The sequence below is a fragment of the Vigna unguiculata genome, chromosome 11 (genome assembly GCF_037176805.1).
Source record: "Vigna unguiculata cultivar grain cowpea cultivar isolate G323 ecotype 2 chromosome 11, ASM3717680v1, whole genome shotgun sequence".
Lineage (NCBI taxonomy): Eukaryota > Viridiplantae > Streptophyta > Magnoliopsida > Fabales > Fabaceae > Vigna > Vigna unguiculata.
The window spans coordinates 39,921,508-39,933,755 of NC_140802.1; the positions used below are offsets into that span (position 1 = coordinate 39,921,508).

At 30.1% G+C, this 12,248-nt stretch overlaps 1 protein-coding gene across 1 annotated transcript; it reads right to left on the bottom strand.

Moving 5' to 3' along the window:
- Window positions 1-1,835: 1,835 nt before the first annotated feature.
- Window positions 1,836-3,133, bottom strand: LOC114168955 (uncharacterized). Its single transcript, XM_028053949.2, has one exon. It carries the CDS (start codon window positions 2,826-2,828, stop codon window positions 1,869-1,871), a length of 960 nt encoding a protein of 319 aa, XP_027909750.2. The 5' UTR covers window positions 2,829-3,133; the 3' UTR covers window positions 1,836-1,868.
- Between the last annotated feature and the right edge of the window lie 9,115 nt (window positions 3,134-12,248).

Below are 12,248 nucleotides of genomic sequence, written 5' to 3' on the forward strand. Positions count from 1 at the left end.
ATAATATTGTTAAATGTATCATAAAAATGTTGGTCAAAATAGTATATCATAATTGTTACCTTCTCCAAACTATTTTTTCATTTTTTTTACGATTATCAATAATTTTCTGCTTTTTTACATTTTTGTCATTTTCTCTGGTTTTCTTAAAGAAATTATTTAAAATCATTTTTTTTTATATTACTAGTTATCTCATTTGCAAGTCTCAGTTATTCAAAATTGAAGTCAAGTAAATTTCACATACACAATTTTTATACCGCTTAAAAACAAACAAAACCATAAAAATACAAATAATTTGCATATAATACTTTATGGAAAATCTAAGGCATATAACAAACAAAAGTCTAATCAAAAGTAAAACATTAGCCATAAGAAAACAAGATTTGCACACACAAAATCCCTTTGTAAATTCTATGAAGTTAACACTATCATTAAATATGTTTTATTTTTTTTTAAGTTTTAATATATTTTGATTCTTATATTTAAAAATCAATAATATAATTTTTTTAATCTAATAATATTAATTTTTTGACGTATTAAACCGACATTTATACTATAAATCTTCAACATCGCATTAAACTTTAAGTAATAAAAATATATTAAACTTGAAAGATGAAATATGATAAAGGATAAATGTGTTATTTGAAACGGAAGTCTATCCATTTCTCACCCACTTTGCATCTCTTTTGAAACGCATGCATTGAGAAAGTAGGTGATGATGATGATTTGGTTGAGAGGGTGAAGTGGAACTTTGGAGGGACCAAGAGTCATAAACACATGCCAAGGCATCTCATGACACAGGAATAGACCATCATGCAAAATCAAAGGTTCCACCACCTCAGTAAAGACAAACCCAACATTTAAAATGTTGGAGCTTCCTTCCTTTGAATCATTTTCGCATGAAAGTGACCAGACCAAACCAAACCAAACCCAACCCTCTTTTCCCTCTAAACTAATCCATTCATGCTTCAATCCTCTGCAAATTCTTCTACCCACACTTTTAAGGTTTCAAGTAAACTACTATCACAACCAAATGCTAAGAAAGATCCACATCGTACCTTGTTGTGTAACATCTATCTTCCCCTTTATTTATTACTTGAACGGTTATCATCAAAATAAAGTTTTCATCTTTCCACCAAAGATTACATTACAGTGAGGAACAGAATCGTAAAGAGCAAGGAGAGAAGACTGGTCAAAATATGGTTCATTCCATTTCCACTCACAAGACTCTTTTAACTTTGTTTACCATAAAAGGCTTGGCAATTCAACCATGATAATCAAAGTCTTCAATTATTACCCCTTTAGCTGAATTTCGTTTTTGTCCAAGTCATAAACCAGAAAACCCCTTTTGGCCACTCTCTTTTTTTATCCCTCATACCAGAAAAGAATTAAACTTGTAAATAAATTGGACATTTTTTTCTAATCTCTTTTTTTTATGCTCATGTTCAGTTGAAGACCAATTCAACATTAGAAAACAATCACCTCCAAACGGGTCAGAAACCACATTATTTTACAAATTACAATTACTAACTATCTGAGATAATAAGTTGCAGTTGTTAATCTGATAATTTCCATAGAAATTTTGAGTTCAAAGTTTATGGATTCTGAATTACATCACAAATATATCAATGGTTTATGAGAGTTGACAGTTTCGCACCAAACTCAACTAGAATCAAAATTGCAAATTCTTCTCGTATGACTAAAACTTCTGAAACTGAAAATTATTGTGTTTCTCTTAAAAAAAATGAGTATGTTTCCTTCGGAGAGGAAGGGAAAGAAAAGAAGAGTTAAGGGAAGGAAGAAAAACTAAGAGATGAGAAAAAAAGGTTAAGAAAAACTGAATCAGAAGAAAAATTTGAGTTCCGTTATGGTTATGCAGTCTTACAGGCATAGATCAACAAGGAGAATTCAACCCTGTCTTTATCTTTCTGTGCATTCTTTTCCTCCAACCACAACCTGCTATCCATGCCACTCCTAGTCCTGAACATGAACACTGCATACCCAGAAGAAGAGGAAGAAGAAGAAGAAGGGGTGAAGAACCAGTCATGAACATCCCAAAGCAAATCAACCAGCAACCCATCAACGAAAAGCGTTTGATTCCCTCTGAAATTCCACTGCAGCCTCTTCACACGAATCACGGTCTTCTTATCTATGCAAACGCACAAAACCGGCGACTTGAACAACCCTTCATTCTCCTTCTCCACACTGCATCTGATCATAACATCGTGCCACGTGCCGGTGTCGCAGAACTGAGCCTTGGTGGAGTAAAGGGTGCTCCCAGAACAATGCTCTGTTCGCGACAAAAGAGAAACCTTAGCCGCCGCCAAACCCGTGCTTCTGAAATTGAGCTTCTTGGAAAGAAGAACCGTTTCTTCAGCGGTGTCACCGAGAACCAGACCAATTTCCGAGTCGATGATGATCACAAGGTGAAAGCCCTGAACCGGTTCGGGACCGGATTCGTACTTGGCGTTTGAAAGATCCCACAAAATTTCGACCTTGGATGAGTCAGAAGAAAAGGGTTCGAGGATTTTGGTGCCCTTTTTCTTCCTGAAAAACCGCGAATTGGTGTTGAGTCTAAAGGGTGGAGGGTCCTCGTGGTTGAAGGTTATGGCGAGTCCTTGGTTGGAGTGGCTCCTACACCATGTGACTGTCACCAGAATTTGCTTCAACGTTGAGAGAATAACTTTGTAGACGCTGGAAACAGAGTTCTGGGTGGAGGGTGCGACGTTGGAGGGAGAAATGCATGCGTTGTTCGAATAAGAAGAACACGAGATTGAAGAATGAGACACGTTAACAGCGTTCTCGCTGAAGCAAGTAACAAAGTCTCTCATTTCGATCAACTAACCGAGATCTCCCTCTGTGTTAATAAACTATTGTTTTTGTCTTTATCCGAGCAATGTGGGATTTCTAGTTCCCACACCAAGATCTGAAGTTTTTGGAGAAACTTTGAGGTCTGAGAAAAAAAAAATGGAGGTTATGGTTATGGTTGCATTTTCATTTTTCTTGGGTTTGTGAAAGGGGAAACAGAGAGGAAGAAGACTTTGCATTTAACATGGCACAATGTCTCTCTCTTCTTAGAATATTGTGCGTCTAATAAGAGGGAAGAGAAACCTTGGTCGTGTTCTTTTTTAATCTGAGTTGCCAGTAGTTGAAACTGCAATTTAAAAGAAAGGAAAATGATTTTTTTATACAAATTTTGACAATTTTATTTTATAATTTTACGTATTATTTTTTAAATAATTTTTTAATTTTTAATATTTTAAAATTATTTAAAAAATAACATCTCATATTATAAAAAAGTTTGTGAAAATTTAATATTCAAAATATCATTTTCTTACGAAAAAGAAGAAGATGAGAGAAGAAAAAGTTCATCATGTGTAATACATATTTCAATTCAACACCAGTTTTTTTTATTTTTTGTTTTATGTTTGCTGTTCATATCTTGGGTTTGATGATCATTAATAACGGCAATTAAATAAAATATGTTATGAACAATTTATTAGCCTCATCAGGTATGAGTGGTGAAGATGGAAAACAACAAAGTGACATAAATGAGAATGAATAAGCTTAATAAAAAAAACAGAGGAATCTCCTTTGTTTCCCTTTCTCACCCGTCGTTTGTTCCATTCATTTTGTAATTAATAATCACACTACAAGTTAACTTCAATAATTTTGTAAAATCCAATTTAAATTTAATCTTTGCATTAATCATTTAATTAAGACTCGTTTTTTGAATTTAATATCTATTAATGATGAAAAGATTAAAAGAATTAACTTTAATACACTAATTCTTTTTTATAAGAATGTTTATTTAAAAAAATCAGTTATTTTTATCATGTGTAATTAATCATTATACTCATATATTTAGCAGAGAAATAACGTGAGATGACAGCAGTGGTTTTTGTTATTTTTTATTTTTTGGGAAGTTTCCTTTGTCAAATGTTATATGTTGAGTTTTAGCTCCAGTGCGTTGTTAATTCCATTTAATAAATATATCTGAACTCTTCCAAATACCCAATAATTTTTTTAATTCTTTAATCAATATTGGTTAACACTTGCCACATCAAATAAAAAAGACATAACTCAATGAAAAAAAAAAAACATGTTTTAGTATGTTAAATAGGAATTTGGATTTGGTTTGGAAGATGTTTTTTTTTTACTGTTATGTCATTAAAATAAGTATACGATATTTTGACACCATTTTTTTACTACCATCTACATTATTTTCATAATTATTTATTTTCACTTTGTTCTAAAAATATAAAAATTATTTTTTATTAAGACTATTTTATTTTTATACAAGTTTTCAAATAATCCTGTCAAACAACCTTTTTTTCTTAAAATAAGTTGATTTATATTCATTTGAATGTTTTAAAATCTATTAAAAAAATTACAATATAACTAAAACAGTGCATTTTGAAACAGAAAAAAATCTCGAACAAAACAATGGAACTTGTTAAATTGAAGTTTTCTGAGGAAAGCATTGGAGCAAAAGTTTGATGGGATAAATGTGTGATTGTTTTTTCTTTCTTTCTGCTACTAAAAACTCCATATCTCTTTCTTGCAATAGTGGTGAAGTGGGGGTGCCATGAATATGCAATAGTGAATGTTGGTCCCACAAAATAAATCTGGGTTTTGAACTCATCATCAATGAGAAATATTTAAGAAGCCATGCATGAAGGAGTTATGGACTAATAACTTTCTGAGTAATTAACTTCAGGTTAAAGCATTCACTGTCAAATTAAAGGAGTTTGTGACTATCTTAATCAGCATTATGATCTAATCGTTACATCAGAACAATACAAAGCATCATGTGGTCGCGGTTGGGAAAGAAGAACACTTGAATGAACACAAGCACATGAAGTATTAAAGCATAACTGATCATCCAGTTTCTATCCCCTCACGCTACACTTTTGGGAAGTTTTCTCAAACCAAACATAAAGTAATGTTTTGGAAAATCAAAGTCTATAAAATTGAACGTCAGATCCATAGATTCATTCTCTTAACGTTTTAAATTAAAAATAGTATCAATTCTTTATGTTCGAGTTAAACTCATATTTTATTGGTGTTGTATTTCTCTATTTCGAATGAATAAGAGAAGAACATTTTTCATACAGGTGTTGTGTGGGTGTGTGTTAGGTTATGGTTGAATTATTGTTGCAAGTGTGAAGAGGTAAGAGAGAAATGAATTAAGGGGATGATGGAATCTGTCACAAACAATATGAAACAGCGCATAAGGGGCATCATTACTTTCTCTAGTTGAGGTACAAGTGTAAGGGCATGTTGTTTTGGGCCATGGACCCCAAAAACTCTGGTCCTGCTAGGGGCATGTTCTGCCTTCCTCATTATGAATCGAACATTCAAACTTGCTTATGGTAAACGTAAGGATTCTTTGTGTGCAACTGCATCTACTTATCACACTATAAAGTGTCATGCCAAATTTTTCAAAGAGGGGTTAAATAGTGAGCTTAATTGGAGCTAATTTATTGGTGTGCATTAAGGGTATTCCTGAGTGGACAACTAGACCACTTTTTTTAAATCACCAATTTTAAGTTTAAAACTAAATAAGATGTAACATATCTGTTGGAAATCTCATATCAATTAAAAATAAGACGATTTCTTAGTATATAATTGGATGCAAACCTCATTTTACAAATCAATTATGAGATTGAGATAGATGTAAATGTTCAGCTCTTTAAGTGATATGAAAATATTACGAAGTCTGCTCTAATAAAATTTATTTTTTATTGAGTCTATTATGTTATCTGTTATTCTATTTTAATCATATTATTCATTAATATCTAGTTTTATGCGTCCAATATATTTAATTAAATCAACTTCTTAGATGATTTCCAATGATTAGAATGGCTAGTTTCTGAATTTTGACAAGGTACACCCCAAGTTCACAAAAAGTAGATATAATCCCTCTTAGCAAAGTATTTTTCAAATGAAATCTTTCTCTAACAAATTAACAAGTACAATTGCAACTATATATGCATAATTCTGTGAGGAGGTTTGGGGTTCATAGAAGCAAGAATTTTAGTTGTTATTTAAGAAGGGAAAAGAGAAACAACAAAAAGGTGAATAGAATGCATGCTTCTTGTGAGTTTCCTGGTTTATAAAGAAGGCATGCTAACTTTTCTTTTTCTTTTCATCTACATTTTGAACTTTTCCCTAACAAAGTGGAATAACCAGATTCCTCACAAACCATATGTTTCTCTCACCAAAATATTAGCTAGCTACAACTTGCACTATGAAAACAAAAACAAGTAAACCCATAAATGAAATAAGAAAATTGTATTATTATATTATACTCCAGCTTGTGTATAAAGCTACCTGAGAAAAGGTGCATACTTGTATTGAGTCTCCACTTAGAATTTAGAAACCTTGAAATTCCTTGAGCCTTTTTGTTTGCTTAGAACTAGAAAGCCACATAGCTAACTTATCCTATCCCATCTAATTAGCTTTTGAAAAGTTGATTGTAGCAGCTAGCTGGTAATTGTAACAGAGACTACAGATCCATGGTAGGGACTGATGAATCAAATCGATGTGTTATGATTAACCAATTATAATCCATGTGTCTTTGTAAAACAATAATTAGTAATGTGACCCCATAAACTCTACTCTTTTTCTAGAGTAACCTCACTGTTTTCTTCTTCCCCTTTTCATGCTAAAGAGTAGTTAGATTAAGATTCCAAAGGGTCATGATTATGATGATACATATAAGTGTGAGGGTGACCATTGGTGACAGTTTTGAGGGAAGAATTCACGCGATAAAACAATGAGATCTGAGGTCAACCCACTTAAAGAATTGACACCGCTTCCAACCCAAAATCTTAAGATAATGGGTTTATGAGTCTTCATCTTTATATGTCGCTAAACTTTCTTATTTTTATCTAATATGTGACTTAGACTCATACTTGGATTCTCAACCGTCTCTTTCCATAAGAGAGAGAATAGAATCCAACTGAAAAGGAAATTATTGTGCCTTGTCCTTACGTAATACCGAGAAATTTATCTTCAAATCATTGTTCTGACAAACTCGAGACAATAAATTTATGAGTATTCTTCTTTATATGTTGTTCAACACTTTTTATTTTTATCTGATGTGTAATTTAGACTCATACTTAGATTCTCAACCATCTCTTCTTCGAGAATAAGTTTCTTCCTTAAAAGTGAGTGAAAGAATAGAATTCAACTGAAATGGAAAGTATTGTGCCTTGGCCTAATGTAATACTGAGAAATTTTTCTTCAATCAAACACCTTTTCCTGGCAAACTGGAATTTGAATTTCTTTTGACACATAATAATGCAGACTTGGTACCAATAGATCTTAGACTTTATCCTAAGTTGTTGATGAAACTTGAAGGAAGCTGTTACCTATCTGCGGGAATATTGGTAATTAATAAATCAATTGGGCCAGCCTTAACCTTTTTCCCCCACTTTTTCTTTGGTTCCTTCCCAAGGGCAATTCAAACTTCAAAATCAAAACTGTGTTGCACTTTCTTTTTTCTTCCAAAAGGAATATTAATATTATGCAGAAACTGAATTATGCAGACAAACAATTTGAAACCGATAAGAATGATGAGGCTATGGACTAGGCAAACTCTCCTTGCCCTAGCCAACATGTTCTCTCCATTATTTAACACATTCTGCAAAATCACTGTTAGCCAAGGAGTACACAGCAATTTTTATGTTTCTGTTTTTTATTTTCATTTTTACAACCCTTCATATAACCAATTTCAGAGAAATTTATGTTTGTCTTTTGTGATCTTGACCAGAGAAATTTTTACATGTTTCAAAACCACCACAGTTTTAGTTAATCTTTGCTTAATATATTAATAAAAAGTTTGGTTGTGTTTCTATCAAGATAGATTGAAATGATAAGTAAGTGAAGCCATTTGTTGCGAGAAATTCAAATTACTTTAAAATGAAAATACTCCAAGAATAAGATTTCTGAAAAAAATTATATCTTTTTGATAAATAAATAAATGATCATGAAAATATGTATAGTTATTATCCAACTTCTTTTAAAATGGTATATTTATAGTCAATTATTATATAACTTTTTTAATAAGTTGACATTTAAAGGTAAAGAAATTTCATTTTTACTTATGAATTAATACTCATATATGGATCATTTCTAATAAACATGAAAAAGGTTTTACTTTTATTCCACTTCTCCAAAAATGTCAATACTTTAATACAAAAAGTGCACACATTCTCATATATATTAAATATTATATATAAAAATAAAGATTAAATATATTTTTTGTCTCTAAATTATTATAAATAATTTAAAAATATAAAACTTATTTAATCTTATAAATAATTATAATAGATTTGAAAGTAAAATGTGTTTTACTCACATACATAATTAGATATCACATTAAATAATTCAAATTAAATTATAATATGTAAATAGAGTATAATCATCACCTTAATTTTATGATATATTGATAGAAAAATAAACCCTCCTACTTATAAATATTTTTATCATTAAAAACATTTATTGTAACATATCTTGAAGTAGCTGTCTTGTAAAACCCATCTGTTTCCTGAATTGTACAATAATACAGTGAATAGTCTAATGTTGGGTTTGATAAGTCACAGATTATTATAATGTCTTAAACCCAATGGACTTTAGAGTACAGTTCTTTAAATATGGTATTCAATGATATAGGTGAATGTTTAACTAAAACCACCCTTTAAAAAAATTAAATGAGCAATCTTTGATTAATGTTTTTGTTAAATTGGGAGAATTATTAGAAGGGTACATCAAAAACATTTTAAATGCATTTGTGTATATGCTGATGTAATGTCTGTGTTACATTAAACAAAAGTTTTGTTCATCATTTTCTTCAGTTACAAGTTTGTCTCAAGAATGTTGCAAACATGTGAAATAAAATTAAAAAAAAAAGGAAGAACTTCATAACTTTTTTTGTTTATCTTTTTAACTTAATCTTACTATTTTAAATGTCATTAATTTTAGTTTATTTTGTTTAAAATGAGTTCACAAAAATTTAAAGTGATACACCATATGTAATTGTGATAATATCATTATTATAAGTGGAAGATACCTTTTAAATTTGTTAAAGAAAACATCATAATGGTAAAAAAAAAGGATTTTGAAGAAAAAAAATGAATTGATTGTAAACTAATAAAAAAATGAGAGCTTTCTTACAAATTGAATTTAACTGATTTTGGTTTGGTTATGTGATTCCTTTATTTAGAATAATAGACAATTGACTTTATTCTTATTCTAATTATGTTACAGCGATTGGTTTTGGCGATAACGACAACAAACCAACCAGCAAGTGAAATAAACGACTATTTTTGGCAATTTTATTTTCTTTTGTTGAAATATTTTATCTATTGTATAAAAATCATGTGCAAGTACAAAGTCAATAGCCCAGAACTGTGGATCTTGTACTGATTTTTTAATTATATTTTTTAATATAGTGCATAAGTTAAAATAATTACAATTTTTTAAACATAATATATATATATATATATATATATATATATATATATATATATATATATAATATTTTGGGTTATAAAACACAATGTTATTAGTTTTAATTTTTGAAACATAGTTTAGATTTAATTATACATTTCAGTGCTTAAGTATTATCGTTTTACAATTAGGATCATCTATATATTTTTTTTTTCACGTACTACCATCAAGAATTTTAATTCTTATAAATTTTATGGATCCATGGATTTACTAACAAAGTGAGGATAGTATCATAAATAATAAAAAAAATCATAGTGATGTTGTTATTTCTGTATGAAAAGAGTGTACATATAGCATAGTATAGGAACAATTTTAAAATAAAAATAACTAACTCTTTGATTTGATTATACACTAACACTCTTCCTCAAGTTAAAAATGTATAATATCTACAATTCTAATTAACTCTCTTAGATTTCTAAACCTTTTACACTTCAGAGACTTTGTCAATATATCGACAATCTGCATCTTTGATATGCAGTGATCAATCTCCAATTTTTCATTGTTGATTTGTCCCCAAATGAAATGGAATCTCATTTCTATGTGTTTGGTCTACCATGAGAAGCTAGATTTAGCAAAATTTATAGTTGATTTGTTATCTACAAGAAACTTTATTCTTTAAGGTTGTTTTCCATTTAACTTTCTCATCAAAGAATCTAACTAGGATGTGTCGAGCTACTTTACATATAGTTATATATTCAACTTCATAGGAAGATAATGCTACCACTGATTCATTTGTAGAGCTCCATGAGATTGGTGCTTATCCAAAGAAGAAAATGTAACTTGTTGTGCTTTTCTTGTCATTCTTATCATCACACTAGTTAGAATAAAAATACCCCATTACTTCAACTAATTCATCAATTGATCTCCTTGGCACCAAAATCCTGAAATTAATAGTGCTTTGTAGATACCTCAATATCCTTTTTGCAACAAGTAAACGTGACACCTTAGGATCCTTCATGTATTTACTAATCAATCCAACATGGAAATTGAGATCAAGTCTTGTATTGCATAAGTATATCAGACTTCCCAAATCCTCCAATACAGTGTAGGATCTACTCTTTCTTCATCAGTTTATTTTTTCAGCTTTAATCCAACCTCGGCTAATGTGCTTGCAGAATTGTTCTGTTGCATGTTGAACTTCAACAACAACTCATGAGTGTATTTGGATTGGTGCATGACCATTCCAAATCGTGTTATTCTGAATTCAATTCCTAAAAAATAACTCAAGTTTCCTAGGCCATTCATCTCAAATTCTTTAAACAATTTGGGTTTGCAATGTATGTCAGATCTTCACTACTACTAGTGATCAAATAATCATCAACATACAGAAATATCAAAACCTTTTCAGTTTTCTTGTTGTTCTATCAACTCTTTACATAGACACCATGCTCATATATGCACTTTTCAAATCAAACTTGTTTAGAAAACGGTCAATTCTTATATTCCAAGCCCTCTGCGTTTCTTTAAGCTTGTACAAGACTTTTTTAGCCTATATACTTTGTGTTCTTGATCCTTACACTCAAAACTTTGTGGTTATTGGACATAAACTTCCTCTTTGAGAGGGACATTAAGGACTGCAAACTTCCTATCAAACTAGTTTAAGGATCAATTAGCATTTGTTGCAATTACTACTACCAATTGAATGGTTTCAATCCTTGCCATTGGTGCATACACTTCACCATAATTGATTCTAGCATTCCGCAACAAGAATCCAATGGCCACGGGTATGGTTTTATGTCTCATGACTTCACCACTTGGATTTACTTTCACTTTATAAATCCATTTTAGTACCACTCTTTTTAAGATTTACCAATGTTATAAAAAAATTAGTAAAAGAAATAACATTGTTTTGAATAATTTTAAAACATTAAAAATTTTTTTATTCTACTAAAAAATTAATGAATTAGTAAAAATTGAGATTAACATTTTTAAGAGTAAAATGCGAGGAGAGAAATAAATAGTAATAAAGCATCAATATTTAAATAGAAATAAACAGTCCTACGTCAATATAACCAGAGATGAGTAAAAAACTGCAAATAAGGTACCTCAAAGTAATCAATGAATCTTTGTTGCAACGACAGTTAAGAATATAAAAATCTTCTTTTACATGGGATTTTGTGTTGCTTTTTGGAAGTTTGGTTAAGGGTTCATTTTCTCATTAACAACAACTTTAATTAACTTGATTGATGAATGAAAGTGACACTTAAAATTCTGCATACCCTTTTCTTTTCTTTTTTTCTTTCTCAAAACCTTCTTTGATCATAAAAGATAATCAAAATATCATATCTGACAGTGTCGGCAAAATCAACAACTAGTTCCGTGTGATGGGACGGATCAAATGATATACTCAATCATTGAACAAGTTTAAAAAACAATCACAGAGAGTTTTGAATTTGTGAAATTCTAGATCTCTTCCAATTAAAAATGAATAAACAATGGCATCCATTGAAGAATTTTGGTGACTAAAAATGCTTCTTTATGTTCAATTTGTATTATCTTGTTAAGATAATATTATTAAGTGAATTACTCAATTTAGATATTATTTGTTTTTGAAGTTTGGAGCTTCTTTACTTTTGGTAACTAAAAGTAAAAGTAGAAGTATATGATAATATTATTAGGGTTCATCAATTTGATGTATTGGTTGCTTCGTGTTTAGAATTTTTTTATTATTTTATTTTTGAAAGATTTCGAAAGATCGAAGAAGAAAATATATTTAAATTACTACTTTGTTT